The following is a 13,994-nucleotide window of genomic DNA, read 5'->3' as shown; positions in this document are numbered from 1 at the left end:
CGTGCCGGACGAGGTCGGCCGCCTCGAAGTGCTCCGCATCCACACCAAAAACATGAAGCTGGACAAGGACGTCAACCTTGAGGTGGTTGCCAAGGATACGCACGGCTACGTCGGCGCCGACTTGGCCGCGCTCTGCACCGAGGCGGCGTTGCAGTGCATCAGGGAGAAGATGGACGTGATCGACTTAGAGGACGACACCATTGATGCCGAGATCTTGAACTCCATGGCCGTCACCAATGACCACCTTAAGACGGCTCTCATCGGCACCAACCCGTCCGCGCTTCGTGAGACCGTCGTCGAGGTGCCCAACGTCAACTGGAACGATATCGGCGGCCTCGACGGCGTCAAGAGGGAGCTGCAAGAGACCGTACAGTACCCGGTCGAGCACCCAGAGAAATTTGAGAAGTTCGGCATGTCGCCGTCCAAGGGCGTCCTCTTCTACGGGCCACCGGGATGTGGCAAGACCTTGCTGGCGAAGGCGATCGCCAACGAGTGTCAAGCCAACTTCATCAGCATCAAGGGGCCAGAGCTGATCACCATGTGGTTCGGTGAAAGTGAGGCCAACGTGCGTGAAATCTTTGACAAGGCGCGCCAGTCTGCGCCATGCGTCTTGTTCTTCGACGAGCTTGACTCCATCGCAACCCAGAGGGGAGGCAGGGTGGGGGATGCCGGCGGCGCGGCGGACAGGGTCCTGAACCAGCTGCTCACCGAGATGGACGGCATGAACGCCAAGAAGACGGTCTTCATCATCGGCGCCACCAATAGACCGGACATCATTGACTCGGCGTTGCTCCGTCCCGGCCGCCTGGACCAGCTCATCTACATCCCCTTGCCGGACGAGGCCTCGCGACACCAGATCTTCAAGGCCTGCCTCAGGAAGTCTCCTGTGGCCAAGGACGCCGACCTCGGTGTGCTGGCAAGGTTCACCGCCGGCTTTAGCGGTGCCGACATCACGGAGATCTGCCAAAGGGCGTGCAAGTACGCCATCAGGGAGGACATTGAAAAGGACATGGAGAGGCAGAGGATGGAAAAAGACACCATGGAGATGGACGGCGGGCAGGAAGAGGAGGAGGTAGCAGAGATTAAGGCGGCTCACTTCGAGGAATCGATGGAGTACGCGAGGCGGAGCGTGAGCGACGCCGCCATCAGGAAGTACCAGGCATTCGCGCAGACGCTGCAGCAGTCTAGGGGGTTCGGCACCGAGTTTCGTTTCCCGGCGCAGCCACAGGCGGCGGAAGCTGCTGTCCACACCTCCACGGCAGCTGATGAGGATGAAGACGATCTGTACAAGTAATCCAATAATCATTGTTAGAACATGAAGTAGGAGTACCAGAATATTATAGACTATGTTTTTGTTCTGTTTTCTCTCATCGGTCATGTATATTATTGATTCTTTCCTGTATATAATTCTCGTCTTTAAGAATTTTACATACATCATAGAAATACAGTTGATGAAATAATAAGCTCCTTGTTGTGCTTACCTAGACTCTGAAAACTAGCCTAAGCGTTAACTGAATTATCGGTTACACAGAACTGAAATAATAAGCTTCTTGTTGTGCTTTCCTAGACTCTGAAAACTAGCCAAAGCGTTAACTGAAATAATAAGCTCCTTATTGAGATTGTACTATTATCGTTCTCTGAGGCCAACTCTAACGCGCGACCCATCCTCTCCTTTCATGTCCGTTTGGGCTAAAACGGACAGATAACACGGCCCAACGCGTGGCCGCATCCGCAAATTTTATCCGTTTCGTGTCCGGCCCGCATCATTTCCGGTGCAAACATGCACCCGGTTTGTGGCCACACGGACGTCGAACGGACGGGCACGCGCTTGCTCGTCATCCGCCTCGGGGACGCGTGGCGGCCATCCACCTACCACCACCGTCCAAATTCAATGCACACGAGTGGCGGGCCCCGGTTGTCATTGACATGGGCGGAGGGGTCGTCGTCCTTCTTAATGTGGAAGCCGTTGACCGGCCAGTCCATAGCTTTCACTTTCTGGCCGGCCTGCCTCCTTGAGCCCCGACACGAGCGAGCAAAACCCTAGCCAGCGCCACCGCACCTTCACTCGCCCACCTCCCCGCCGGCGCCATGGGCTGGCATTGGATCAACAACAAGGGTAAGCACGACCACGAGACCGACTCCTCCTCTGGCCATCGCCGCTCTAGCAGATCTGCGTCGCCCGCACCACCATCTCCGCCCGCACCACCTGCTTTTCGGCTCGCGCCGCCGGTGGCCGGCCAACGCAAGAGGATGTACGTCCACATCGACGTCTGCCGCTGGTACTAGGAAACGTCCACGCCGCTCCCGTGGGGAGATGTTCATTTGCTAAACAGCTGTCATCTCTCCGCGGACCGCGTGCCAATCCCGGTGGTGCCGGTGAGCGGCCGCGCCCGCCGCAAAGAGATCGACCGTCGCGGCCAATAGCTGCCACCGGATCTGCTGCGGGACACCAAGTACGCCATCGACTCGCCGCTATGGGACACGTGGTTCCGCGATGAGCATGACCTGCGTAGACGGTCCTACTTTGCTGGCCAGCGCCCATCGCGCCCGGCTTGTGCAGCCAGCCCGCCCCAAGCGCGCGGCCATAGGTGTGTGCGCGGCATCTCGCCGACGCTGTCCCCTGCACCGGCGCCACGCATGACCGAGGAGGAGGAGGCCCGACTCATTAGCCCTTAAATGGAGAATTCCATGAACACGCACGACGAGCGTCAATGGGATGGCCTAGAAACCGCTCTGGCCCTGTCGGCGGCCCGCCGACGTGGCCATCCCGGAGATGGACGTCAACGTCAAGAAGGAGGTGCAGGAGGAGGTGGTGGAGGAGCAGCCCCTCGCCGTGTGGGACCCTCGTCTGGTGGGCCAGCAGTGGAGCTGTTCTTGTACCCCGCCGGAAATGGCCGACTTTGTGGGAGTCGGCCCATGGTCAGCAACGCCCCCGCGATCGCCGGGGCAGGAGCAGGGGTCACGGGAGGAGGTGGTGCAGGCGCCAGCGGCGCCTCCGGTCTGGCAGGGGCAGCCCACCTGTGGCATCCACCGCCCAACGTTGACCTCACCAGCGACGACGACAAGTAGGACGGCGACTCCTGAAGACAACGGCGGCCACCAGCAATGGGCCTTTATCTACTTTTTATGTCTTTTATTAAGTTAAAGTTTAATTAAGACCTGCGTTGAACTTTGGTAATATGCACGTATGGACATTTTATGTTTATATTCATGTTTTCGTATTATTTGCAAGTTTATTTCTTTTTATTTTGACAAAAAATTAAAGTCCACGACCCCGGGCGGTTTGGAATGAGGCGGGCCCGTTGGGTGCATCGATGCCCGCACGACCGCAAACGGACGACCATGTCCGTTTTCCTGCCCCAAACGGACGAAAAACGGACGTAACAGACGTCTGTTTGGGGTCGCGCGTTGGAGTTGGCCTGACAACCCCTCTTTGCTCCTGCACAAGACCACTGGAAACAAAAAGGAAAATTTCAAGTCAGTTTTTCCTAGTTTTCCTTATTGAATTCCAATCAAAAAATCAATGAAATAGGATTTGGATCAGAAAATCAGGAGAAGAAAAGCAACCGAACATAGATCCTGCTATGCCCAACCCTTAATTACCCATAGTTGCTCCGGTTAATTTCTCATTGAAGTTGTAAGAGAGCACCTCTTGTCTTGAAACTTATGGCTCTCAACAGTCTTAGTTTCAGAGAGTTCTTTGTTAGCCAACAATGAGTTTGATCTCTACTACCCTTATCCAGAGGCCAATTGTTGTACCCAACTGAATGTTATTCAGCCCGGCCTTTCACAGTATGATCTTCCTGTTGTGAGTTCTGGTTGGGGGAACTTGCTTGGTGCTCATGATCAGTGTCCACCATCAACGGCCGGGCTGGGCATACGGTTTGCAACAAAAGAAAGAAAGAAGGGAAGTTTCTTTAGGGTTTAATTACTCACAAGTTCCTCTAGGTTTCGAAGAGTTAAATTACTTTCTTAAGTTCCTCTTTAAGGTTTCAAAAACCTATAAATTGCTGATTGGAGTGGCCACTGTCATTCCTGCAATTAAATGGCTATGGAATTCCCGCTGCCAGCTCAAGTAGATCTTTTTTTGGCTGCTAATCCAAAATAGATTGAATACCAATGCACTCCTGCAGAGGAAATTTTACTTTGTTGCAGACTGCACTTGTGTTCTATGTGTCTTGCGAGTTCTGGAAACAAGGATCTCTTTTTTTATTCCATGTGAATTTGGACACCGATGCACTGTGACATTGAGGGACAGATTAATCAACTTAAAGCATACTTTATCATGCAATTCTTCCTTGAGCTGATCACTTTAACTTCCTGGGGTATTTGGAACAGTACAAACAATTTCATTTTGAAAGGCATTCAAACAAATTTGTATGCCTGCCAGAGGAACTTCAATTGATTCAAGAAAGAAAGTTAGGGTTCGTGCCTCTCGCCGGCGCCGGCACAGGTCCGCCTCATCTCCGGTGGCCCTAGGGCCATGGAGGCACGGTGGATCTTGCCAAGGGCCGGCGGGAGGGCTTTGTTTTTAGTCGTTTTTTTCAATCTTGTTAGGGTTTGTGTCCTACTTAGGAAGGCGAGACGGCGGCGGCTCCCTGAAGATGGAATAAAGGTCTCCCCGCCTAGCCTCCGTTCCGGCGGTGCGTCTAGCATCGTTGGTGGGCGTGTGGAGCTGTCTCTGGCAGATCTATCTTTGGTGGATTTGCTCGGATCTCGTCGTTGTTCGTCTACGTTCGTGTGTCTTCGGTTTGGATCCTTCCGATCTACGTTATTTTTCATCGGCGGCGGTTGCTGTTCTGGGGTGCTGGTCATATGGGGCCTTAGCACGACGACTTCCCGACTGTCTACTACAACAAGTTGTGCCCGGCTCCGACGATGGAGGGGCGATGACGGCGGCGCGCCTTCAGCTCGCTTCGGTACCTGTAGTCGTTTCCATAACTTCAGTTGATTCAGTACAGAGCGGTAGAGCACAGCGAAATAGATACAATGCTTTTGGCGACTAGATTCTAATATCCAATCCTTTCCATAACGGCAGTAGCAGTGTCTTCGTTGTACAATTTCTCTGCTGTATAGCTCTTTCTTTAGTTTTTATTGGATTAACTTCTTGTTCAAAAAAATTAAAAAAATTAAACGTGTATGGTAGATAGGGAGGACCTGGGTGAGTAATCCGCATGTGGACTTACGGCTTTTTTAGCCGTGGAGGGGTTTGTAAAAGGGTCGGCCTTTCTTGGCCTCTTCTATCTATCTTTTCGATGCGTCAATCTTGACGTATCCCTTGAAAAAAAACTTAAACGGAGATTCTTGTTAATTACTCCCTTCATTCGGAATTACATGTCTTAGAAATGGATGTATCTAGAACTAAAATACATCTAGATATATCCATTTCCGCGACAAGTAATTCCGAACGGAGAAAGTATAATTCAATTGGTTTATACTTTATAGCATAGCGCAACAATACCATTCCACTTACATTTTCAATCACGATAACATGCAGCCACTAGTTACTCTTACTCCTACGAGCTTAGCTTAGCTTATTATAACGGCATAAGAGATTGTCACTAGCCCCATCGCTCCAACTTCCCTATTGTAACCTCACAAACTGACTGCCATTGGTTTCAGTTCAGACGAGCTTGTAGCCGGTGACCCAGACGTTCGCCGGCGACGCGGTGTAGGCGTACTCGTACTTGAAGTTCCCGCCGGCGGGCACCGACGGGCCGTGCCCGGCAGCACGTGGCCATACCGCTTCTTGTCGAGCCCCGTCACCGGGCCGTAGAGCTTGGCGATGCCGAGGTACAGCTCGTGCACCGTCTTGTTCAGCGACCTGTTGGTCACTGTCACCGCGTACCGGTGGTACGTCCGGCCCTTCTCCGTCCATGACGCCGTCGCATTCTGCTCGATCACAATCGGCGACGCGTGCTCACCTTGATCGCCGGCTGCAACGCGCACATGGTGAAGAATCAAGAGTTAGTCGTCTCTCGGATTGGGTACTAAAAATGACGAACACTCTGTTACTGAACTGAATCTAGAAAGCCATGATGTTGGGTAGATTATTACCGGCAGAAAGGGATGGCGCTACTGAGGTCTGCTTGTCAAGCCCTGCAAGAAAAGAGTCACGGATCAAATGATGCTTCATCCCTGAGATAATAACTTCTGAAAATTTGGGTGCAAAGACGTACCATCTGGAATTGACCGGCCAAACCGGCCGCCGGCGGCGAGCCGAGCGAGCACGCCCATGAACGGCGCGTTGTTGTAGGTGGGCGCCTCGGTCTGCTGGTAGTTGTTCCTTGCGTCGACGAAGTTGTCGTACTCGTCCGGCCCGCCAACGATGGCGCCGTTCTAGCAGGTTCGGCTTGCTGCCCTTTCGGGGATACCAGATCTTGTACCCGGCTTTGCAGGCCACAAACGACGGGTTGGACTTGAAGGACACGATGGACGCGCCGCGGTGGTGGGTAAATGAAGCCGTACCCGACCATGTAGCTCGTCGCCCTCGGGTTGCTCCCCAGCACGCAGTCCATCTGGGAGTTGGCGATGTTAGATAATAGCTAGAAATAAATGAGACAGAGAGATACGGATTTTTTCGTGAAAACCCTTGCGGAAGAAAACCACGGACGCACGGAGGCGCAATTATTATAAGGAGGAGTATTATAAGTACGAGACGACAGACCGTCTTATGTGCGACTACATATGATATATATGAGGGGCAACACATAAGAGTCGTTATAGGACAAGTAAACGAGTTATACTCGTACGCCTCCGTACCAACGCAAAGGTCCACACCGTATGTACTATGTCTAGTCCAATACGCTAGAATTTGGATCACAATTTAACAATCTTCACTTTGAGCTAAATTCTCTCCAGTAGTCAAAGAAAGTAAATAACTCCATCCAAATAAGCATAAACACCTTGTGTGTTAAAGTCCATAAGACTACTGAGAAATACCAAGCAAAGCTCAAACTTATTGGTAGGAACTAGCTTTGTCATCATGTCAGCAGGATTATCATGAGTACTTATCTTGCATACCTTCAAATTGCCTTCAGCAACAACATCTCGAATATAATGAAATCTGACATCTATGTGCTTTGTCCTCTCATGATACATTGAATTCTTTGTAAAATATATAGCATTTGACTGTAAGAAAATACGGTAGGGCAAGATGAATTTCCTCAAACCTCAGTATACAGACCTTTCAACCAGACAGCTTCTTTGGATGCCTCAGAAATAGCCATATACTCGGCATCAGTAGTGGAACAAGCCACAATAGACTGCAAAGTTGCTCTTCAACTCACAACACAACCACCAATGGTGAAAACATAACCTGTGAGCGATCTTCTCTTATTCAAATCGCCAGCAAAATCAGAATCAACAAAACCAACAAGTCCATCTCCAGTTTTCCCAAACTGTAAATAAGCATTAGAAGTATCTCGTAGGTATCTGAAAATCCACTGAACTGCTTTCCAATGCTCTTTTCCAGGATTAACCATGTATCTACTAACAACACTCAATGCATATGATAAATCCGGACGGGAACAAACCATGGCATAAATAAGTGAACCAACTGCACTTGAATAGAGCACTCTAGACATGTACTCAATATCTGCATCTGACTTAGGACATAAAGCTGATGATAATTTGAAGTGTGCAGCTAACAGAGTACTCACCGGCTTGGCATTATGCATATCAAAACGACGAAGAACTTTATCAATATAACCCTTCTGACTTAGATATACTTTTTAAGACGGTCTATCTCTGGAAATTTCCATGCCAAGAATTTTCTTTGCTGCATCCAAATCCTTCATCTCAAATTCATTACTCAGTTACTTCTTTACTTCACTAATATCTGACATACTCTTTGCAGCAATTAGCATATCATCATCATAAATGAGCAAATAAATAGTTGAATTATTGACAATTTTCAAATAAACACGACTATCATAATTAGACCTTTTGAAACCTTGAGAGAGCATAAAGGTGTCAAATCTCTTGTACCACTGTCTACAGGATTGCTTCAATCCATAAAGAGATTTCTTTAACTTACAGACATGCTTTTCTTTTCCAGGAATAACAAAACCTTCAGGTTGTTTCATATAAATATCCTCTTCTAATCTCCATGTAAAGATGCAGTTTTAATATCCAATTTTGCAAGCTCAAAATCATGCATAGCAACAATACTGAGTAAAGTATGAATAGAGCTATGCTTCACAACAGGAGAAAAGACTTCATTATAGTCAATACCTGGAATCTGAATGTAACCTTTAGCAACTAACCTTACTTTATATCTTGTCTCATCATTAGGAGAAACACTTTCTTTCCTTTTGAAAACCCACTTGCAACGAATACATTTCTTCTCTCTAGGTAATTTTACTAAATCCCAAGTGCCATTCTTTTCAAGTGACTCCATCTCATCATGCATAGCGGTCATCCACTTATTACTACCATCAGAAATAATAGCCTTGGAATATGAAGAAGGCTCAACATTACTTTCAATCTCTTCTACAACAGATAAAGCAAAAGAAAAAATATTGCACTCTTCAATTAACCTGTCAGGTTTATTAATACCCCGTCTAACTCTGTCACGTGCAAGATTCCAACTGGGTCGAACAATGGGCTGATTTGGAGTGGGAGTGACATGCTCATCATCAATCACGGGTTCATCATGTGCATCAACATTGTCCTTATCAGATGTATCACCTGAATCAATAACATGCTCTACCTGAACAGTAGGCTCCTGAACAGGAATGTTAGTAGATGGAACATCATGTAACATAGCAGTTTCATTAAAGATAACATTTCTGCTAATAACAACCTTCTGGGTTCCAGGATTCCACAATTTAAAACCTTTAACACCAGACTTATAACCAAGAAAGATGCACTTAACAGCCCTAGGCTCCAATTTTCCATTATCAACATGAGCATAAGGAGTGCAACCAAAAACTCTCAAATATGAATAATCAGCAAGTGAATCAGACCATACCTCAATTCGAGTTTTCTTATTAAGAGCAATAGATGGTGAACGGTTAATGAGATAACAAGTAGTGGAAGCGGCCTCAGCCCAAAAACGCCCATGCAAACCTGCATTGGACAACATGCAACGGGCTCTGGAAATAATGGTCATGTTCATACGCTCAGCAACACCGTTTTGTTGAGGGGTATAAGAAACGGTGTAATGTCTAACAATGCCTTCAGACTTGCAATAATTCTTAAATTGCTTAGAACAGAATTTCATACAATTACCAGTGCGAAGTATTTTTTACCTTTTTTCAGTTTGCCTTTCAATCATAATCATCCACTTCTTAAAAACTGAGAATACTTCATATTTATGCTTTAAGAAATAAGGCCAAACTTTTCTCGAATAATCATCAATAATAGTCAGCATGTAACTAGCACCACCTAATGAGAGGGGTTGAAGTACCGCATCACCGGTCATATATTCGTTTCGTCTGAGCACCTCTTCTCTCCCCCTCGCGCCGGCGGCCACCCTGTCTCGCCGGCCACTACTCCAGTGTCGTCGACCACCCCACATGGCCTCGCGGGTGTCTCTCTCGGCGACGTCCTCCTCTGTGTCCGAGGCGTCGCCATCCCCGCCTAGGCCCTCCGCTCCGCCATTGTCGTCCCTGAGTTGCTAGGCACAACGTTCAACCCCATCATTGCTACGTCTTGAGCTTGCGTTGATTTTCCTTGAAGAGGAAAGGGTGATGCAGCAATAGTAGCGTAAGTATTTCCCTCAGTTTTTGAGAACCAAGGTATCAATCCAGTAGGAGGCTCCTCAAAAGTCCCACACACCTACACGAACAAACAAAGAACTCGCAACCAACGCAATAAAGGGGTTGTTAATCCCTTCACGGGCACTTGCGAAAGTGAGATATGATAGAGATAGTATGATAAGATTAATATATTTTTGGTATTTTATAATATAGATGCAAAAAGTAAAGATGCAAATAAAAGTAGATTGAAAGCTTATATGATAAAAGATAGACCCGGGGGCCATAGGTTTCACTAGTGGCTTCTCTCAAGATAGCATAAGTATTACGGTGGGTGAACAAATTACTGTTGAGCAATTGATAGAAAAGCGAATAATTATGAGATTATCTAGGCATGATCATGTATATAGGCATCACGTCCGTGACAAGTAGACCGACTCCTGCCTGCATCTACTACTATTACTCCACACATCGACCGCTATCCAGCATGCATCTAGAGTATTAAGTTCATAAGAACAGAGTAACACATTAAGAAAGATGACATGATGTATAGGGATAAACTCAAGCAATATGATATAAACCCCATCTTTTTATCCTCGATGGCAACAATACAATACGTGCTTTGCAACCTTTTCTGTCACTGGGTAAGGACACCGCAAGATTGAACCCAAAGCTAAGCACTTCTCCCATGGCAAGAAAGATCAATCTAGTAGGCCAAACCAAACCGATAATTCGAAGAGACTTGCAAAGATAACTCAATCATACATAAAAGAATTCAGAGGAGATTCAAATATTTGTCATAGATAAACTTGATCATAAACCCACAATTCATCGGATCTCGACAAACACACCGCAAAAAGAGGTTACATCGAATAGATCTCCACAAGAGAGGGGGAGAATGTTGTATTGAGATCCAAAAAGAGAGAAGAAGCCATCTAGCTAATAACTATGGACCCGAAGGTCTGTGGTAAACTACTCACAACTCACCGGAAGGGCTATGGTGTTGATGTAGAAGCCCTCCGTGGTTGATTCCCCCTCTGGCGGAGCGTCGGCGAAGGCTCCAAGATGGGATCTCGCGGATACATAAGGTTACGGCGGTGGAAATTGTGTTTCGGTGGCTCCCTAGATGTTTTTGGGGTATGTAGGTATATATAGGAGGAAGAAGTACGTCAATGGCTGAGGGAGTCCTGGATAAGGGGGTATCGGACAGCCGAACTATATTCATCGTCCGGATTGTAGAAGCGTCAAGATACAAGACTCAAGACTTTGGCTCGTGTCCAGATGGGACTCTCCTTTGCGTGGAAGACAAGCTTGGCAATCCGGATATTATGTTTCCTTCCTTGTAACCGACTCCATGTAAACCCTAGCTCTCCGGTGTCTATATAAACCGGAGAGCGTGGTCCTTAGAAGGCCGATCACAATTACAATCATACAATCATAGGCTAGCTCTTAGGGTTTAGCCTCTACGATCTCGTGGTAGACCTACTCTTGTATTCCACATATCTTCAATATTAATCAAGTAGGAAGTAGGGTTTTACCTCTATCGAGAGGGCCCGAACCTGGGTAAACATTGTGTCCCTTGCTTCCTGTTACCATTAGCCTAAGACGCACAGATCGGGACCCCCCTACCCGAGATCCGCCGGTTTTGACACCGACATTGGTGCTTTCATTGAGAGTTCCTCTGTGTCGCCACTGCAAGGGCTCGATGGCTCGTCTCGTTGTCAAGGACAATATCACTTCTGGGAGAGCACTGGCTGTAGGTCAGACTCTCCGGCTTGGCGGCTTCATTATGACCGCCCCATCGGCTGTCGCGCCGAAGATGGCCTCTCGGGTCATCACGCATAACCTTCGCATTGGTTCGGAGCTTTCCGAACAGATGGATCCGGTGGAGCTCTCCTCTCTTAATGAGCTCTTGGATCGCATCGCCGCCTTGGGAGTCGCTACGGACTATGACCGGATTGGGCTTAAACCCGACCAGAGGGACATTAGATCCCCGCCGGCCACCCATGAGATAGCGGTGGTGAAGGAATCAGTGACGACACCTGTCGTGGAATTAACACGTCAAATGTCCTTAGTGTGAGGACTTAGTCGCGAGGCCAACGCATCTATGTGTTAGCTTGAGAGGGGTTGAGCGGAATCGAGAGACGCAACACAAGACAAGGGTTTCGACAGCTTCGTGCCCCGGGAAACATCATCCGGTAACAACCCTACATGCCGTTTGAGGCTAGATCTCATTATCATCACGAGGGAGTCGCCATAAACCGGCTCTCCTCTAGTTGTGTCTAGCCCTAGAGATTGTTTCTTGCTTGTCCCCCTTTGGGGAGCCCTGCCCCTTCTTATATATGTTGAAGGGGCGGGTTACATGTGGAGTCCAACTCGGACTTTAACTTAAATTATTTTGACTTCCCTTCCTGGGCTTCTTAACGTCTGCCGGTTTAACATTGTCTGCCGGTTTAACATTGTCTGCCGGTTTAACATTGTCTACCGGTTTAACATTGTTTGCCGGTTTAACATTGTCTACCGGCTTAACAATGTTTGCCGGTTTAACATTGTCTACCGGTTTACCGTCTGTCTTAGCCATCCGTCTTAACTGTCTGCCGATTTAACACCAGCCGGTTTACCGTCTGTCTTAGCCATCTGTCTTAACTGTCTGCCGGTTTAACACCAGCCGGTTTACCATCTGTCTTAGCCATCCCATGCGACGAAGAGTTTAACTGGCCCCGAGCCCCCACTCCTCCCTCTCATGGTCTCACCCCGAATCCCTCTCTTGCGAAGCGAGGCCATGGAGGTAACGAGACCGACGCCGGCAGGGACGGAGAGATAGTGTAACCAGATGGGACGGAGTCGGTGTCCTTCGTCCTCCCATTCCCCCTCCCCCTCCCCCTCCTACCATGGGCATCGCATCCGAAATCCGACCATACTCGGTGGTGACCCGGAGAAGCGGCAGTGCGTACTTTGTGGTTACCGTGGCAAACTTATCACCGACGTCCCTCTCAGCAGACAGTGGATCCGTAAGCCTCTCCTCCTCCTCCTCCTCCTCTTCAATCCCTTCTCACCCTTTTAATTTTAGGGTTCATTAATTTTTAGGCTTCTGGCCTGTTTCATCAGTTCTTCTTTGGGAGGCATGGCTCCTCTTCGAAAGCAAATCATCCTGAAAGGACATGCCATCTCACCACCTTAATTTCTTGGGAGGTCAACGAAGTGCTCACCAAATAGTTCTGCCCAACTCGTGGCCTACGGCAAGGGGATCCGCTTTCACCCTACCTCTTTGTCATATGCGCGGAAGGACTGTCGGCACTTTTGCATGAAGCAGAGAGGGAAGGAACACTTACTGGGGTCCGTATTTGCCAAGCAGCACCGTCTATCTCCCATCTCTTCTTTGCTGACGACTCAATGATCCTGTCAAAGCAAACCAAGGAGAGGCAAGGGTGCTTAGGGAGGTTCTAGACCTCTACGAGAATTGCTCGGGGCAGTGTATTAACCTTGAAAAATCTGCGCTCATGTTCTCCCAAAACACTCCAGAGCAGACCAAGAACGAGGTGAAGGCGGCTCTAGGAATTGTGAGTGAAAACTGCAATGAAAGATATCTGGGCTTACCTGTGCATGTGGGCAGATCTAGACGCAAAGTGTTCGGCTATATCAAGAAAAATCTGTGTGGAAGAATGCATGGTTGGCAGGAGAGGCTGCTAGCAAAAACCAGCAAGGAGACTTTGATCAAAGCGGTCGGGCAGGCCATTCCCACCTTTGCAATGTCCAGTTTTGATCTAACTAAGGGCTTTTGCAAGGAGTTGGACACGCTTATCAGCAAATTCTGGTGGAGCCAACAAGATAAAGAGACAACCATGCACTGGATCAGTTGGGAAACTCTAAGTAAACCCAAGGCTATGGGCGGGCTGGGATTTAGGAACATTCATGACTTCAACATCGCAATGCTCTCTAGACAAGGTTGGCGCCTTCTGCAAAACCCGGACAACCTTTGTGCACGTATCCTCAAAGCGCGCTACTTCCCAAACTGTACCATCTTGGAGGCAGAGGCTCGAGAGGTATCTCCTACGCGTGGAGAAGTATTTTGCATGGCCTCGACTTGGTTAAGCAAGGATATATTTGGCGTATTGGTGATGGTACGCAAGTGAAGATCTGGTCGGACCCATGGATCCCAAGGGCATGGTCGAGACAAGTGATCACCCCACGAGGACAGAACATACTCATCCATGTTAATGAGCTCATTTGCCCAGTCATTGGATCTTGGGATGTACAGCTTGTGAACGACTCCTTCTGGCCGGATGATGCTCG

The 13,994-nt window shown here is 48.5% G+C and overlaps 1 protein-coding gene across 1 annotated transcript in view; it reads left to right on the top strand.

The window, feature by feature from the left end:
* Positions 1–52: 52 nt before the first annotated feature.
* LOC119309910 (cell division cycle protein 48 homolog) overlaps positions 53–13,994 on the top strand; it is a 28,390-nt gene continuing 14,448 nt past the window's right edge. Inside the window, exon 1 of the mRNA XM_037585812.1 lies at positions 53–970. Coding sequence (XP_037441709.1) covers positions 53–970 — 918 coding nt within the window. The remainder of the gene's footprint in view (positions 971–13,994) is intronic.

The sequence above is a fragment of the Triticum dicoccoides genome, chromosome 5B (genome assembly GCF_002162155.2).
Source record: "Triticum dicoccoides isolate Atlit2015 ecotype Zavitan chromosome 5B, WEW_v2.0, whole genome shotgun sequence".
In the NCBI taxonomy this organism is placed as follows: domain Eukaryota; kingdom Viridiplantae; phylum Streptophyta; class Magnoliopsida; order Poales; family Poaceae; genus Triticum; species Triticum dicoccoides.
Note: the sequence above shows the minus strand (reverse complement) of the source record. Positions and strands in the feature narration are given on the sequence as shown.